This window comes from Anolis carolinensis, chromosome 2, assembly GCF_035594765.1.
Source record: "Anolis carolinensis isolate JA03-04 chromosome 2, rAnoCar3.1.pri, whole genome shotgun sequence".
NCBI lineage: Eukaryota > Metazoa > Chordata > Lepidosauria > Squamata > Dactyloidae > Anolis > Anolis carolinensis.
Window position 1 is genome coordinate 155,687,518 of NC_085842.1, and position 18,809 is coordinate 155,706,326.

The 18,809-nt window shown below is 39.1% G+C and overlaps 1 protein-coding gene across 1 annotated transcript; it reads right to left on the reverse strand.

Annotated features, from left to right (window-relative positions):
- Positions 1-4,128: 4,128 nt before the first annotated feature.
- On the reverse strand, positions 4,129-18,797 carry LOC100561422 (keratin, type II cytoskeletal 7). Its single transcript, XM_003217028.4, has 9 exons — positions 17,840-18,797; positions 13,098-13,309; positions 11,789-11,849; positions 11,138-11,233; positions 8,582-8,746; positions 7,735-7,860; positions 6,621-6,841; positions 5,962-5,990; positions 4,129-5,842 (listed from the first exon to the last, which is right to left on the reverse strand). The coding sequence occupies exons 1-9, from the start codon at positions 18,635-18,637 to the stop codon at positions 5,286-5,288; spliced, it is 2,265 nt and encodes a 754-aa protein (XP_003217076.3). The 5' UTR covers positions 18,638-18,797; the 3' UTR covers positions 4,129-5,285.
- Positions 18,798-18,809: the final 12 nt, after the last annotated feature.

Consider the following 18,809-nt stretch of genomic DNA (forward strand, 5'->3'; position numbering starts at 1 on the left):
ATAAGAAATTATTTCAGCACTCTTATTGGAGCCCCGATGGCACAATGGGTTAAACCCTTGTGCCAGCAGGACTGATGACTTGAAGGCTGGGTTGCTAACCTGAAGGTTGCCGGTTCGAATCCAACCCGAGGAGAGCGTGGATGAGCTTTCTCTATCAGTTCCAGCTCCATGCAGGGACATGGGAAAAGCCTCCCACAAGGATGGTAAAAACTTCAAAACATCTGGACGTCCCCTGGGCAACATCCTTGCAGATAGCCAATTCTGTCACACCAGAAGCGACTTGCAGTTTTTCAAGTCGCTCTTGACATGAAAAAAGCACTCTTATTAATCTAAGTTATAAAATATGATAGCTTTATGAATTTTCAATAAAGTTTAACTAAGTTAAAAGTTTAATCCACAAAAAAAAATCTTCATCATTTAGTGTAATTGAACATTCATCATGGAATAAATGCAAAGAAGCAATCATTTTATTTTATTTGTTAAAAAATAATGTTTTATTTTATTTATAGAGAAGATTATTCCATACTACTATTTTAATGTGGTTTTTTTTTTTGATAATTTGACTGCTTTTCAGATGATGCTTGCTGACAAAGAAAATTCACTGGCCTCTCTTATTATTTTCACAAATATGCTGTATAAAATCCAGCATTCAGAAGAGGAGAGTTGCATCTGAGAGAAAGATTAAAGCATTTGCCTTAAGACCATCATAAGTCAGAAGACACACAACAACTACAAAACCTAATTCATATGTTATAATTAATTCCACAGCACTATTCTTATGTATCAAAAAGCTGGGCAAGGAAATATTGCACAATCACCACCAGCCATCAGTTTGTTGTTGATGTTTATGTTTAATCATATTCAATGAGATCTGTAATTTCATGGAGTAATTATAAGTACCCAAATCTGGTAGAACAAGCTAAGTCTTTTCTCACTAGTATAGGTAATCATATGGCAGAGCTGCAAAAATAGGTGATTTCAATGGATTTCCCTTCAGGCTGATTTATTGCATGTTCACACATGTTATTTTCCTGTGCTCCCAGTACAGAAATAAGGTACATAACTCAAATAATGGAGCATACATATTTCCAGGAATGGGAAGCTGCCCTATATTTTCTTGTATTAGTCTAGAAATTTTAGTCAAAAAACCTAGGCTGACATCTATGGTCAATGTGAGTACTATTCGACATGGATCTGAAAACCTGGTGGTTCCAGGTTTGAAAATTATTAATCCGAGACCCTACTCTGGCCTACCGACAGGGCCCCATCTTGCACTTTACCCAATTCCCTGGCCCTACGATACCTCATCAAATAACCCAGGCCCTATCAGTTTGTACTTTACTTATCACCCAGCACAGTTACCTTGTTGCATTAGCCCTGGCCCAGACCATTACAACTGACTAGGCCCACCCTGGTATTCTGCCAATTGGTAGCTGAATTCACCCAATAAAATGGCTTGAACAGGTTTTAATTTTAACTTTAATAAGTATTTTCATTCTAATAGTAACTATGCCTATTTTTTCTGCATCATTGTTGTATGTTGATATTGAATGCTTTGCCATGTTGGAAACCACCCTGAGTCCCTTCTGGGGTGATAGAGCAGTATACAGATAAAGTGTTGTTGTTGTTATTGTTGTTGCTGTATTATACCTTAACTTTTCTATTAAAAAAGAATGATTCCCTCCTCTGAGTAGAGTGGTGAAAGGCAAGAGCTTAGTCTGAAGAAAATCTAAAAGTAGCGCCAGCCCACTCGACTTCCTCTGCTATGGTGCCACTTCTGCTTTTTTAAAATGCCCGGGTAGGCAAATGGCAGCATGAATGCTTCCACTTCTCCATGGAATGATCCTTGATGTAACCGAACTTTTGGCACCAAAACCTGCCCTCGACTTATAAATAAGATCAACATTTGCATGAGTGTATTTGGTATTCTTTTTCTATAATGTTTCTGTTCTCCATGTTGAAAGTTAGCTACACAGACAAAGAAAAGGCTAACATTCGAAAGCAGCCACTTCAAGCCACATTTTGCAGAGAAAAAACAAGGTGTAAAAATACTACTACTACTACTACTACTACTACTACTACTAATAATAATAATAATAATAATAGACCAAAAGCCAACAGCTATAAGAGACAAGTTGTGCATATCCCATTGTGCTTTAAGGCAATAGTTCTTATGAGAACTTCATGTATTTGTGCTGTGTCTGGTGCCTCATCAGCTTGCAGCCTTATTCAGCACTGACCTGCACAATAGGCCAAATTGAACACAGAACCCCCATGCCTTCCCAGCCTGAAATTCTCTTGATATTTTAGACTGCAACCTCCCTCACTTTTGAATAAGCTGGCTGGCACTCTGGACAGTTGCAAGATGAGGAGCCCAGGTTGGAGCAAGTTGATGTAATATCTACCAGAGTGTAATCTCTGGTCCTGGTACACCAGCCAAACAATCTAAGATGCTCAGTTAATTCCAAGACTTGAACTGGTAGAGGTTATCTACATCTAGTTATGTATCCTTTCAGTCATAGTAGACTCCAAAAGACCTGGAATGGTTTGCTTTTGATCTATAGTTGATGCTGAGAGAAAATTTGCTCTTTGCAGGCTCTGCAGCCTGTGTTTATGGACTGACTAAGACTATGGGCTCTTGTATCCTCTAGATGTAGTTGAACTTCCCATCAACCTGAACTGAACTGGTCAATAGGTTGGGATGATGGAAGGAAGTAGAAACAAAGGATCTATCTACACTAATCATTTAATGCATTTTCAAACTGGTATTGAAATGATTTTGCTGTGCAGTTGATTACATAAGAAATCCTGGAACCAGTTTGAGGTTCAGATGGTGATTACACAAACAACAAAGTAGCGGTAGGTTTATTTCATGCACATTTGTGGGTGATTATTGTTTGGCTGCTGCAGTTTGAAGCTAGCTTTGAACTGCATTAAATGATATGTGTAAATAGGACCAACGTTTCCTTACTCCTAGGACCTCATCACACGTCCGGCGGCGGTGGTGCTCTTCTTAATGGCGAAGCATGGAGGTGGTCATCTCACCTCATTTTGTCTCAAGTTTCTTTGCCAGCTGGATGGCAATCCCATGTCCATCCCATCTGAGGGCAGAAGATGGAGTGGCATCTTCCGTCCCATTTGAGAACAAAAGAAGACTGTTCCAGTGTCTCCCAGGTTGAGTAATCTTCCTCATTATTACATTTGGCCATCTTGACCACACTCTGATATTACTTGATTACATATGTTCCATTTTCATCTGTGAAATGTTAGAGAGTATGCACTTGTTATATTTCCTTTATATATGGAAATCCTAAATCATCAGTAACCAATTACACCTTTTTATTCACAAATGTGTCCATTCTTGTTGAAATATATATTTAAAGGAATGATGCAAATATATAGTGAATGTATATAAATGATAACATGGGAAGGCCCATAGCTCAGTATTTTGTAAACAGAAGGTTCTAAGTGCAGTCTCTAGTGACTCCTTGGGGAGAAATATTCTCTTAGGAAATGCTACTGAGTTAGCGGGAGGGGGGTGTTCACACAATACTAGGACTCTGTGAATGTTTATGAGCTGCATCAGAAAATCTTCAGAGCAGTTTCCTCAAGATGAATTGAGTGTAGCGGCGGTACTTGGCTCCAGAATGTAATTTCAAAGGAAATAGCTAACGGTACCAGTATTAATACACATGATATGATGCTAGGGTGGATTCTACCCTAATTAAAGCTAGCATGAGGTGGTGGATTTCTAATAATGCAGGCAATAAGTGAGTGATTGCAAGTCTCACTGCTCTCCATTCTAAACAAACATAAACAAGACATAAAATATTTCACTGCAAAGAGAAAATTAGATCATCAGGAATAGGCCTTTCTCCTCCTTATGTACTATTTTCTATCTGCCAGACATTTATTTTAATGCATGTGGGCAGTGGTGAAAATTAAGGTGCCAGTCTCAGTTAAAAATGACCATTCATTTGACCATTTCATAACTATACCATTTCAGAACTTGTTCTTCTATAGAGCATAGGCAAACTGTGCCAACAAATTTGTTTTGTGACAATTGGACATTTTGGATAATTGACAAAAAAACAGAAGAGGATAAGAAACACTTATGTAAGACAGAAGCAGAGTGCATGCATGCAGTTTATTGGAAGTACAGAAGAGGTTCAAGAATTCTTGATAAAAGGCAAAGTATAGGCAGTGATGTTACAGCTATGTAGATACAAAAGACACAAGATATTTTCAAGTGTTCCTTAAACAGAATAGCAGTGCATGCATTGAACTATGGGTAAAGCACATACAAATATGTAATTATTTGTAACTAGAACCAATGCTGAATTTCACAGAAGAAATATGAAACTACCTATTGTGCTTTTTAAGTTTCATTGGTTTTTTTAATGGCTGAAACTCATGTTTTGCCATGGAAACTTGGGTAAGATTATAGATGTAAAACAGTTACAGATGTACACCCCAAACATGCCCACTCTGCCAGCCCAAACTTCTACCACTCCAAAATGTATTCTGTACCCAAAACATGGATATTTAATTCAAGCTTCTAACAATTTGGGGCTATAAATGCCAATCCCCTAATCTATTGTAAGTCTAGTTATAACAGCACTATATAATATATTGAGGGAAATGTTCTAGTGTAATATGAACGTGTACACAGAGGGATCAACATAAGAAACTCTATACTGAAATATATAGGTATTTAAATTTTCTTTCTGGTGCAAAGTGAAAGAGAGAAAAGAGACAGATTTTATTTGCAGTTCCACCTTAGCTAATGCATTGCTTCCCTTTCTGAAATGCTTTGCTAGGCATTATACAGCAGAGAGAACTTTAATGTTTGTCCTAACTTAGCTTATATAACAAAATTTGGATGTGAAAAGGAAGAGGAAATGATCTTTTGTGGAGGGAGAGTGCTTGAATAGTTAAAATAAATCCTAAAGACAACTACCCAATCACTAAAGTGAAGCCACAGTGATCCATAAAATGCCATTATTGTGGGCATTTTTTCTGGCCTTAAAATGTTTGGTGAAATTATTTTTCAAGTACGTGTTTGCTACAAGGTAGTCAAAGCTTACATTTAGGATTGCAATTCACAATCCCCAGCCAAGGGTTTCTACTGGCTGAGAGATTTTCCCCAGCCAGGAGTTTCTACTGGCTGAGATATTTTGTTACCTTTACTCACAAAAAGGAATTTTTCCCCAAGATCAGCCATCAATATAAAGATTCAGCCAACCCAATCTTGGTGCAGTTTTTTTCTTCCAAGGGTTTGGACTTCAAAAGGCAGTTTTTCTGACTGAAGAGCCAACATGCACATTTCTGACTTCACTTCGGGAGCCACCGTGCATGCTCCCTGAGTGGCCTCCACCAGTTCCAACAGCATACACATTAGAAGTGTGCACCCCAATTCCAGAGCCTCCAATACTATGACCTCCACTGCCTCCCGCTCCTCCCACTACATGATGGACCCCACCATGGTGCCCACTTACACAGCTCCCATCAATAGAGATGCCTGAGCTGTGCCTTCCACCCCCAGCACCTACCACATGCTTAGTGGTAACGTTGGAGCCAAAGCCACCCACTCCTCCAGACCCACCTCCAGAGCTGTGTCGAATCCCATATCCTACTCCCGATGCCCTGCCTACTGACCCAGCAGATGCCCTGGAGCCCATTGTGTGGATACATCCTGCACTTCCAGAGCTGAACCCTTCACCCACGCCACTGTAGGTGCCGACGCCATGTTCAAGGCTTCTCCCCACAGCTCCACCGTAAGCCACTGCACCTCCCATGCCAGCAGCACATTCACCAACTGGATAGCCTCCACTGACCATTGCTGAAAGGAAGATGGATAAAGACAGGTTCTGTTATTTGCTGGTAAAACTCAAATCCTGGAGAAACAAAACAAAAGTCCCACACAGGGTGCTTAAACTTTTTTTGCGACCATATACTCACTGACACTGACAGGGTTTCCCGTGCATATCCTGTTGGGAACACAAAAGCAAGATTTATTCATTTTTTCACAATGGCAAAGGGTTTTTGAGTTCTTTTTTAAAGTTATGAGATATTGATGAGTTGTTGACTTTACTACTTTATTTATAGAAGACCTTAGGTTTACACCATGGTTGGGAATCCTGCATTCCAATCTGCAACTTCCCTAAAATGTTCCCTGAAGAAGAACTGCATCTTCAATACACTATATTCTGCTTATATTGGGTAGATTCCATGGAGCTTTGTGCAAGAAGGTGCTACTCCAAAATCCTGTTCTGGAAACATTGAAAATCTTTCTATGGTTTCTGAGATTTCACAAGACACCACACATGTTCTACAGACCTATCTTCACAGCTAAAAATGTTAGAAATGTCAAAAAGAAGTCACTAAAGGTGTTAAATTATGTCTGTAGTAGCAAACTCCATACTTGTAGTGCAGAAAAGGTCTCAGATTACTCAAGGCATAGCTCAATATTTTAACCATTATGCCACACTGGCAGCTCATACCATCTCTTTACTATCTTAAGGTATATAAAGTTGACTTAAATATCTGCTTCTATTTTTTTAGCCTCTTTTACATGTCAGGGAATGTAAAAGTAGATATGTACTCAAAGTATGCCCCACCTGCTCTCTTCTCCTTCCAGCATCATTTTGTAGGTAGCAATCTCAATGTCCAGGGCCATCTTCGTATTGAGAAGGTCCTGGTAATCTCGAAGTAAACTTGCCAATTTATCTTTTGACTGCTGATAAGCATTCTGCAGTTCGGCATGCTTATTCCGGGCATCTTTTAAAGCAATGTCACCACGCTGCTCAGCATCACAGATAGCTGACTGCAGATTGGAAACCTGGGAAGGAGGGGAGCACAGAAATCAGCAAAACATTTGCCAGGAAACAAAGCTTAAAAAGAGGAGAAAAGGACAACTTAGGTGCCTCCCTGAAGAACTATAGACTACCTTCATAGGTATAAATTTTACACACACTGTTCTGGTTACCTAAACTGGCCATACCTACTCTCATAGTGTGAGGAAGGATGCTAATATCCATCGCTAGTACTGAATTAAGAGCCACCTGGCAGTCCAGTCAGTATTTCTGTGTGGAATGAGGAGGGCACACCAAATGTTTCTTCTAGGAGTCCAATTCACAGAACCCACCATTCAGCACAGCGAGTGGTCAAGTCAAATGGCATATTCTGAGAGAATCATTCAAAAAGTGAAAATTTACCAAGGCAAGTTCAGAATTATCCCCAGAAAAGGCAAATGTAAAGAACCAAGACTAGAAAAAGAAACAATGTCACCAGATCTGTCAGGAGACTTTTCTTATTTAGGTGTATCTTTCTGGTGGTCACTCCTGAAATGAACCAAGGGTGGCATTAGATCGCACTATGTAACAAAATTTGAAAAAAATTCTGTTCCTATTTGAAAGTGTTATTTTCTGTTTAATTGTACAGTACTTTGAAAGTAGTTGCTATACTCCAAAAACTTTATTTTTGGGGCTGCCACAAACTATGTTGAATTGGTTGAGACTATAGGAGATATTCGCTGAAAAACTATAACAACAACATTTTTGCAGTTTAATACACTTTCACCGTGTTTTTATGATAAAACCAATTAGGAAATGGCCAGGAACAAAAAAAATGTGTTACATAGTTTTGTCTTATGATTGCTAATGTTGCCTCTGCCATTGACCAAGTTTATCCATGGCAATTGAGCAAATACTAAAGCAAAATTTAGTGCCCTACCTGCTTCTTTGCATTTCCAAGATCAGTTCGAAGCCTTTGAGTTACTCTGTTGAGTTCTGCAATCTCATGTTGGTTGCATTTAAGTTCTTCATTGAATTTGCTTCGGTTATTCTGAATCTCTGCAATCTAGTGAATGGGACAACAGTGAATTAGTAACATGACTCAGGATAACCATCTCTCCACCATTTGACCATGTGGTGTTATCTTTTTGTGCAAAATTGGCAATCAGTATTTTACTTCCTATGATGCATGTCTATGAAAAAAAACTCTGAAACACACAATATAATGATTTATTTAACATATGCCCAATACATAGTTCAAGAGAAACTCAACTGCACACCTTGCTTCCAAAAATTATGTCTAAACCCTGTGGATTCTAGTGCACTCATCAGTTGGGCTTACTTTTTCTAATTACGATTAAATTACTTTTTCTAATTATAGTGGCTGTGTAAATTATATATAATGAGTACAATGGTGATGGCTTTCATTGAAAAAAATTAATATGCAGTCATTAGAGTTCAGATTCAAGTGAGTAAGCTCCACTGGAATTCACAATGATACAGATCTGAATAAATCTGCTTAGAACTGCACCATAATTTTATCCCTTTGTTACAAAGGGGGCACCAATACTGTCTTTCCACACAAAATCAAATGTGCATATGGAAGATGATTGCAATTCAAATTACAATAGCACCACTGACTTGGAGTGGAAATATATTCTTCCAGAAGCTGCTAAAAATAGCTGTTTGGGTGATGAGGAAAATGTAATCGCCCCAAAGCAGAAGTAAAGAATGAACAACTATTTACTTGTGTTATCCACCGTCACTTCTGCCAAATAAATACTCACCTTATTGTGGTAAAAGGCTTCAGCTTCTTGTTTGCTGTTATGAGCAATATTCTGATACCAGTTTTCTACATTCTGAAGAATGAGATCCATATGCAGGTCTCGCGTATTGTCCATTTTCAGAATGACTGAAGTGTCTAAGATCTGGCTGTCCAGTTGAGTCAGCTCCTGAGGAACATTAAGAAAAGGATCTTCATAGTTCACACATCACTTTACCTCTTAAGAGAGATGGTGATCATTTCTTTTCAGCCTGCTATGGTTCTGTCAGATGGACTTCATATTGTGACCAGCTTGTCCAATGTTCAGGAATTTTGAAAGCTGAAGTCAATGTGCACCATTGCCCTAGACCTTATTAAGACAAATGTTGTGACAATATGCTGGATAAAAATCAGGGCACTGTCAGGTTTGGGGGTCCTGCTGGTATATTGACTTCTAGTGGTATTCCTCACATATCTCTAAGTACTTCATTGATGCCTCCCACATTTCTCAGCTTGCTCTCTTTCTCTATTACCCACATGGGAGAGGAGGGGCAGGGAGAGAGTGACAAGATAAAGACTACAGAAAAGAAGCATTTTTTCTAAAAATTGCCCCCCACTCACCAAAGCACCCATAATTATCGCACTTGGCACTTTCCTGCATATGTTGGCCTATGTCTGCATTCAATAGACCTCTGCTAATGACAACCCTAATATAAAATAACCACCAAGGTTTTTGTGTTTCATTCAAAGACAGTCTTTTGCAAAACAATCTCAAGCATACATTAAGATGAGGCCTAGATTCTGGCAGGGAAATTCTGGGAAACATTTGGTTGATTAGATCACACAATCAGAGATTGCAATACCAATGATAGACTTCCTGTAAATAATATTAATATAATCATAGACTTGATGAATGCAACTCTCTCTCTTTCTCTCTCCCTCTCTCTCCCTCTCCTTTCCTTCTTTTTGCTAGCAATGGAGCCCTGGAGGACAGGCATTTCAATATTTCAGATAATGAAGAAAATGTGAACAAAAGCTGGGAAATTAGTTCTCATCCCTGATCTTTCTTATGCCCCCTGTCTTCCAGGGTCCTTAGCATTTCAACCATTACTACATGTCTGATACTACAGCAGAATCTAGTTAAATTGGTAGAGAAATCACGTCAAAATGGTTCTTAAATCTACCAACATGAAGCTCTCTTGTATAGTGAGATGCTCAGTACTAATTCCTTTCAATGTTGAGAGAAAAGTATTATTATTGAAATGGTGGCTTGCCACAGGCCCATCAGATAAACCCATATGTAGTTGTGGGATACAATTACACAATTTCAAAGCTGGCTTGCAGCCACGGTGTCTACAAAAAGCATGCTGTTAATCAGGAGCAGCCCTAGGTTTTCTCAGTATGTAAGCAAACCTAGGGCTGCACGCCCCCTCCCCGAAATTACGCCCCCCCCAAACTTACCCGCGACGGCGGCGGCGACCATTGAGTCGCTCGCCGCGGAACAAGGAAGTATTTTGTACTCTCGGGAGATCTCGCGAAATATTGCGAAATTTCTGCGAGATTTCACACAATCTCATGAGAATACAAAATACTTCCTTGTTCCGCAGTGAGCGACCCAATGGTCGCCGCCGCCGCCGCTGCTTTGAGTGCGTCCAAGAAGAGCTGCGCCCGAAGCGGCAGTTTCATGGGCCTCAATGAAGAACCGGGCCTGCTGTTAATGTGCAGTTCAGTGCATATCTCAAAGTATACAAAGCTTTAAAAAGAGTCTCAGGAAAATCTGGATTCATCCCCTAAATGTGCTGCAGTAGAGATCAGTGTATCCCAAATCCAGGTTAAAATCAGCTCTTGTAAAACATGGAGTTTATTGTAGATGCCTACCCCAACTGAAACACAGTAAAGCACCCCAAACGGGGGCTTCCAAAAAACACTCAAGGGCATGGCTGGCCAGTAGGCTAATCCACCCCTTGGGAGGGGTAATTAATTACCTTCTCTCTGAAATGTAATTTTCCTTTTTTAAAAGTCCCATATGCCTCTGGTACACTGATGCTCATCTCTGCAGGAAATGGGGGGAATCCTGCAAAGTGGTTTGAGGCCAGGTTTCATGGTAAATATAATTATCTTCCTGATCTCAAACCACTTCCAGGCATGGTAGTCTGATGACCCATGTAGCAAAACCCGTTCTTCCCAAACCAGTTCCAAGGTAGATTATAGTGTCGGTGTAGAAGTGCCCACAGTTAAGTCCCATCTGATAATGCAGCCCTCAGATGTTTCTTGTGAAGTGCCCTAAAACTGGTGAGAAGCCACACACAGGCTAGATGATTGACTGGGTTGCAAAGAAAGGGGAGAAGAATAATGTCTCCTGGCTTCCAAAGTGGCTGTTTTCCTATGTGTGTGAACATAGACGTATGGAAGTATGCATGCATGTAAACTTTTGAATGTATAGCTCTTGACTCTCCCATTAACACAATATGTAGTTCTTACGGTTAAAAATGTTTTGCCCATCCATTCCTAGAAGGTAGTTTTTTCTATTTCTGTTTCTATGCAAAGTTCCTCATGTGTTTCATATGAGATGCAATCTTACCTCTGCAAAGACACATCTCAGGACTTCCAACTCCTGTGCCAGAACATCCACTTTAGATTCCAGCTCTTCTTTGGTAAGGAAAACACAATCAACATCCTGGGGTGGGAAGAGATGCCAGAGGAGAAAGAGAGAGGGGAAGAAAACTTGTAAAAATATGATTTCAAAAGAGAGGTTCTCACAGATTAAAAAATAAAAAGGGTTTTTAAAAAGTCCTTTCTTTCCAATTTTGACAAGTTTTGTGACCCTAATTCTAACAACTGTGGAGGATCCACTGTACTATTGTAGTCAGAAAAGCTCTGGAATGCATGCATTGAGTTTAGACTGCCCCTTCTTTTCCTTCCTTTCTGCTGAAGTAATTTAATGCAGATGACTTTTGAATTTAGAACTCACTTTGCAGCAGATGAAGTTATCTGAGGTTAAAGGGGGGAAATGAGAGGCCCAAAGAGAAACCAGGACAGCTGGTTGGATTAACAGATGTTTGATAAGGCTGTGCCTGCTGACAGAGGGTATATTTATATTTATTCATGACATTACCCCCCAAGTGAATGTTAGATCTTAAAGATAATGTCTTCTAGACTGGACAAGAAAGGTAAAATGCTGTACATATTCTTGCTCTCTAGAGTTCTTCTTTCCCATAACAAAATATATTACCTTTTTGAGTACCACAAACTCATTCTCTGCTGTTGTACGTCGATTGACTTCTTCTTCATATCTGTTGAGAGAGAGGGGTGGGGGGAAGAGGGACATTGTGGGTTTGATCTTGCTGCCAGGAAGAAAGCATGGACTTACTAAAATCAAACCAGGATTTGGTATGCTAGGACTTTGACCACAGAAGACACATTTTTTCATAAGTACTTTTGGTAGCTGGAAAAAGGGGTTCCTTTTTAGTGACTTTTGAGAATCCTAAAGGTGTTGAGAGAGAGTAATCAGTGAGCCAGTGGGCTAGAATGGCTCACAAATAATGATACAGAAACTTGTTCTGTCTTTATCTCCCTCAACCATGTAATACCAGGATATTTGAGCAGAATCAACCAAGAAAGAAAAAGAATGCAGGAACTGTTTTCCTTCACTGCTTCCTTATGCTGTTCTAATCTTCTAGTATTTATAAACTGCTTGGGATAGAAGGAATATTCACCATTGTTCAACACTATTCATTTTCTGGCCCCCAAAATGAGTTTCACAACACCCAGGATGAACAATACGGTTGTGGGAATTTTGCATAATCTTTCCCTGGTATTTACACATCCCAATGTATTTTTGGACGTTATTCTGTGTAGATTTCTTTTTCTTTTGTGTAAAATTGTGGGACTTTGTGCACTATCAATTGAAGCCTCAAAACCTTTTTCAGACTGCATATTGAGCTGGGAGATTCTAGAATAAGATAGGTTAATAGAGACAGTAAATAGTAATTCCAATATACTATATGCATTAATTTTAAACATAAATCTGTAGAATTCTACCCATGCAGGCTTTCATTATTGTGGTAATAAAAATGAATCTTCAAATGCTGATCTTATCTTAAAAAAACAACTCTGCAGATTTGTGCCTAGAAATCATGATTCATGCATGGATTTAGGAGATAAGCAAACATGTTTCAATGTAAATAGAATGGTGCAATATGATGTTTATTTGGTGTAAATGATATTTGGTTATAATGGTTTAAATGATGTTTATTTTAAGATAATTGTTTAATTTACTTGTTTTGATTCATTGTATAATGTATTTTAATGTATTATGTGCTTTTATATTTTTCTTGTTTTATTCCAGCATTGAATGATTGCCTTTATTATGTTGGAAGCCGCCCTGAGTCCCCCTGCAGAGATAGGGCAGGTTACAAATAAAGCTTTATTATTATTATTATTATTATTATTATTATTATTATTATTATTATTATTATTATTATTAGGAGGAGGAGGACGAAGATTTCCAGGTACCTATCTATCAAACTAGGTTTACTCACTTAGACCTGTATTCTTCAACCAGCTCCTGCATATTCTTCTGTTCATGTTCCAGTTTCCCTCTTTCACTTAAGAGACACTCCAGCTGCTTCTTTAAAGTGGCAATGAAATTCTCATAATAACCTTCAAGGTTCTTCTTTGCGGGTTGGACACACTGGTTCAGGAGTTCCCACTTGGTGCCAAGCACTTTGTTCTGCTGCTCCAGGGATCGAACCTGAGAAGAACATATTATCCAGTCACATTTCCCACTATTAGCAGGATCTACTCACAGAGACTAATTTCTTACTATACACTATTAACCGATAGGGCCAATGCAAAAGACTACAGGGCTTTTATTTCTTTAATAAATGCATACGTCAAAGGTTTCAATCTATGACGCTGATGCCAACCTAATTATTACAGGTGCAGGGACCTCTTCTTTTTGGCATCTGGCCATCTGAATAAGAGCACAATTGGTTGTGAGGTCTAGAATTTTCTCCCAATATCTCTCTCTCAATCATTCATCCTGCTGTACTGCTTTTAAAAAAGTACTGAAAGAAGTTCCTGTGGGAAATCACAGCCTCACAACCAATTGATGCTTCAGTATCTGGAACCATAGCTTCCTTCTAGAAAGTATATTAAAATTAAAATATATAATAAAAACAATACCACATTGTTGTTGTTTTAAAAAAAAAAACCTCATACAGGAACATGCTACAAAGACAAAATCAATCTTACGACCTCATCATAAAGCCTGGCGAAATGTCCTGCTTCACTGGGCTTCTGGAAAGGAAAGAGGGAGCAGCAGAGCAAATCTGTCAGCCTGGGCACAGCTCCCTCTCGGTGACGCTTTCCCCATTACATGGGGAAAGCGTAGCCATTGCAGGGAAGCCCATGGAAGCCACAATATGGGGACATGGCCTACGCTAGAAGTCACACAACATTATGTGATGTCCGTATTCAGCCTCCGCCCCCCAGATGGAGTGAAAGCGTCCTAGGATGCTAAAATCACCCCATCTGATGAAGTGGTTAGGGACAGAGAGAATTAAGTTGGTAGCATAGCTTTCATAGATCAAAGTCTATGAATCCGGGGCCAGTCTGTAGCAGAAATGCTCCAGATTAGTCCCGGAAGCTGCCACGAACTCCATTCCCACCTGAGGACCCCACTTGTGGAGTCCACATGTTACAGCATGCTGAGACTACTTCAACCCCACTTGACCATCACCTTATTGTTTTCAATGCCATCACCAGATGGTTGAAGAGTCTCATGAAAACACCCAGGCACTGTGGGTGCCCCAGCAGAGGTGCCTACACAACCAAAGACAGAGAGAAGGAGGGGTCCTGTGTGGACAGCAGAGTAGTCTACACCAGACTTGGTCTTGCTATCCACACTGTGTCAAAGCCACACAACTGCTCCAGTGTTTCAGCCTGGAGCAATCCTCAACTTTTCTTAATGTGAGGCTAAACCAAAAGTCATAGAATGTCATGAAAAAGCCTGCTTTTACTGCACTATTAGGACCATGTAGATGAGCTCTAAGTCTGCTTCCTCAGATGCTTAGCTACCACCTGCATTATCTCAGTTAACTTCTAAGATACTACAAGATCCCTCTGCATACTGATATTACAGACCAATACAACTGTGCCTTTGGATTCTATAAATATAATTATCTGAAAGATAAATAAACATTTTATAAAGTTATAAACATTAAAATTCATGAACAGACTATATATAAACCACAGCACACCATTAAACGCCCATCATAGTGTGTTTCTAAAATCATTTTCCTCACCTTCTTAAAGAGGGGGTTTCAGAGCTGGGAGCAGACACCAAAAAGGCCCTCACCCATGTCCCCACCAAATTAATTTGAGAAAGTAGGGGAACACAGATCTCTCCATTAACCTGAAGACTTCTAAGGAGTTTCCAAAGACTTATATAGTTATTCTAATATCCTGAACCCAACCCATTACTTTTAGTATGGAGGAAGGGAATCATCTCTCTCTCTCTCTTTTTTTTTTCTGCTGTTGCTATCACAGATAAATAGAGCAAAGAAGACATTTTGGATGGGAGTGTTTTTGTGGAAACAAGTGAGGAAAGCAAGTCTTCAAGAACTATTATTTGGATTGCTTTGTTTCATGTGTGTTTGTGTGTGTGTGTGTGCGTGTGTGTGTGTGTTAAAATACTACATTATATAAAATACTTCAACCACTTCTATTTTAGACAACTGCATGCTCTGAAGAGAATGAGCAGATATACTATAAAATGATGGATTCTACAGTTTCAAAGAATACAGGTGTATGTTGTTCTTTTGTATGAAAAGCTTTCAGGGTATACTTAGTGATCACAGCAAGGAGAGAGCTACATATTGTTCTTCTATTTATTGTGGTTATTTCTCATATATAAAGAACTTGGTGCATCAGGCAGGTATGAAAAAAATGACACACACCTAGACTCTCCATAATAACATACAATCTGAAGTGGTATGATCCATCATACTGTTATTTTGATCCACCATCTCATGTCGCATTAAGGGTAGAAGAGTTCATAAAGTAAATGCCTCAGTGTAATTTAGTCATAATCTTTAAATTGCATTTAATGTCCTGAAACCAAATGCAAATACATTTTCATGCTCAATGACTTAAGTACAGGGTTATGCATTTGTGTCATCTATTTCATGCTAAAAATGAATAAGTAATCCAAGCATAAGATTAAAAAGAGAAGTTATGGAAAATGACCTATATTAATTATGAGTATAGTAGATACTATAAAGAAAACTTTTAAATTATTTTTTAACTTTAAAAAGTTTTTTATTATCACATTTTTAGGTTTTTTTCTTGTTTCAGCATTTTAAAAATGCTCTGCATCCAATGCCAGGAGAAAAGGAAATATGAATAAAATAAAATAGACATTCCCAACACTTTCAAGGCTTCCTAGTGCGTTAGAAACAGAAGACTGGACAGACCATAAGCTTCATTGTATATGTTCTTAATTGCGGAGATTTATGATGCATCTTCACTGTGGAAGTAATGCAGCCTTACATCACTTTAACTGCCATGGCCCAATGCTACAGAATCACAGGTGTTGATGTTTTATAAGGTAAGAACCTTATGAAACTACAACTCCTGTGAGCTAAAGAGCCTTCTTTGCCAAAGACTGATGATTCCTTACCAAACTACCATTAAAGACAACAATCAAGAAAAAAATTAAGTTTCCTTGTTTCCAATTTGTTCTATGAGTTAATGTAATATTTCAGTTAGCTTCAGTGATTCAAGGTATTTTATTGTTCTAATGTATGTACAGTATATTCCACCCCCAACCCCCCCCCCCCCACACACACACACACACAAAAAAGCTGGAACAAAAAGTGGCCATAGACAGTGATATAATGGATAATTGCAAGTGTTCATGTTTTAAGGTGAGAGGTTTTGTTAGTTTCAAGACAAATTGTTTATAAGTGCAAAATTGTTTATGAATCCCAAAAATGAAACAAAATGTACCCTACCTCCCCCTTAAAGTACTTTCCAACCTCAGTAGGAGCAATAGCATAATACATAATTCCTTATGCATAAAACGTTTTGGTTCTGTACAGATGTTTTGCTTATCAAAAATCAATTAAAAATGGTAAAAATGTGTGTTTGTGTGTGCATTATATAAAAATTAAAACACTCAAAACCTCTAAGGCCCCTTCTACACTGCCCCATATCCCAGGATCCGATCCCAGATTATCTGCTTATCCCAGATTATATGACAATGGAAACTCAAATAATCCAATTCAAAGCAGATAATCTGGGGTCAGATCTGGGGATATAGGGACAGTGGAAGGGATTGTAGATCCAGACTAAATAACAAAAATTGGGGAAAAAATCTGTTCCTGGTTTGAAAGTGCTATTTCCTGTTTATTTGTGTGGTACTTTGAAAGTAATTGTTATATTCCAGAAAATTTGTTTTGTGGTTGCCACAAACTATGTTGAATTGGTTGAGACTCTATGAGATAATCACTGAAAAACTATAGCAAAATTTGCTGCAGGATATCCCTCAAAAACAAAGTTTTTGCAATTTAATACATTTTTTCTGTGTTTTATGATAAAATCAATTAGGAAATGATACTTATAACCCAGGAAAAAAAACTGTGTTACATAGTGTGTGATCTCATCCAGCAGGGAGAAAAGTTTTTGAACTTTTTTTGTTCTCATGTGGAAGAACATAAAGGAGTGCAGATTTATGATTTGAGTATTCTGCATCTCAGAAATCTTATAAATGGCAGGTGCAAAATCCATTTTGTTACATATAGTAATTTATTCATATAAGCAACTTTTTTATGCAGCTGACATATTTGAGATGGTTAAATTAATACGTAGTAATAATGTTAACAAGAGCAACAAGAAACCAACTAACTTTCTCTTTCTACAGCTGTATCATGTTTGCTGTGCTATATAAATATATATAACTAACAGTATCACGTTTTATGTATTATCTTCCTTATTAATGGAAAATTGTATGTGCACATGCAGATTGTGTGTATGTGTCTTAGATGTGGAAAATATTTCTATGTTAAAAGAAAGTATTTTGAGAAGTAAATTCAAAAGGAAGATGCTAAGCAAAGAAACGCAAGTGACCAAAGGAAGGTTTCCTTCAGAATGAAAGAATTGCGTAAGAAAGATGTCAAAAGAAAGGAGTAAAGTTGGTCAGCACTACACTATACATGTATATCTTATCTTCATTTTTAAACTGAGGATAAAGAGAGGAAAATAGATAGCTGTGCTTTACCTTGTCAATGAAGCAAGCAAACTGATTGTTCAAAGTCTTCATCTCCTCTTTCTCATGGGTCCGTGCTTTCTGCTCTTCTGGATCCACTCCAACTGATAGCGGCTTCAAGAGGCGCTCATCAATGCAGACCCCTCGAATCCCCTCACCCCTGCCACCACCTGCCACACTTCCAATTCGACCTGTAAAACCCCCCTGGGACTGAGGCCCACCATAACCTCCAAAGCCTCCACCATAGCTCATGCCACCAGTACCTTGGCTCCCAACACCAATAACTTGGATAGGCACTCCTTGACCGTGTGCACCTCTTCCTTGTCCGCTGATCCCCATGCCTTGATTTCCTATGCACTGACCTCCCATACCTATGCCTCCTTGACCAGGCATGCCCATAACTTGCCCACCCATACCCATTGCTTGACCTGGCAGACTTCTACCTGGACTACCCATACTTACACCTTGATTCCCTATGCATTGACCACCCATGCCCATACCTTGACCGCCCATGCCCATACCTTGGCAGCCAAAGCCACCCATACCTTGGCCACCAACACCTCCCATACCTTGACCAACCATGCCACCGTAGATTTGCCCTCCATATCCCTGGCCACAAGCTATCCGTTGGCTTCTGCTTCCAATGTTATTAAGGCTCCTGCTGGAATAGCCACCAGCCCCACATGGTCTTCCACCTGGCTGGCACACAGGGATGTATCTGCCTTGACTACCACCCAGACCACCAATGACAGAAGCAGAGGAGAAGTTCCTTCGTCCAGTAAAGCACTGAGGACCACCACATATGTTCATGGTAGCTTTTTAGGGAGTGGGGAAGTTAAGCAGGCTATATGAATGAAGCAAGGGAATGAGGGAACAGCAAAGGAGAAAGAAAAGAGCGGGGAAATCCTTTGATTTGAAACCAAGAGCATCTCTCTTATATATGGCTCAAGAGCTGCATGGGGTGCAAAAAAAACATCAAATC

Coding starts and splice junctions, on each gene's coding strand:
- LOC100561422 (XM_003217028.4), bottom strand. CDS start 18,637: ATGAACATATGTGGTGGTCCTCAGTGCTTTACTGGACGAAGGAACTTC. Junction 11,234..11,788: donor AGTTTGTGGTACTCAAAAAG/GTAATATATTTT, acceptor TTCCCACCCCAG/GATGTTGATTGTGTTTTCCT. Junction 5,843..5,961: donor GGGAAACCCTGTCAGTGTCA/GTGAGTATATGG, acceptor TCTTCCTTTCAG/CAATGGTCAGTGGAGGCTAT.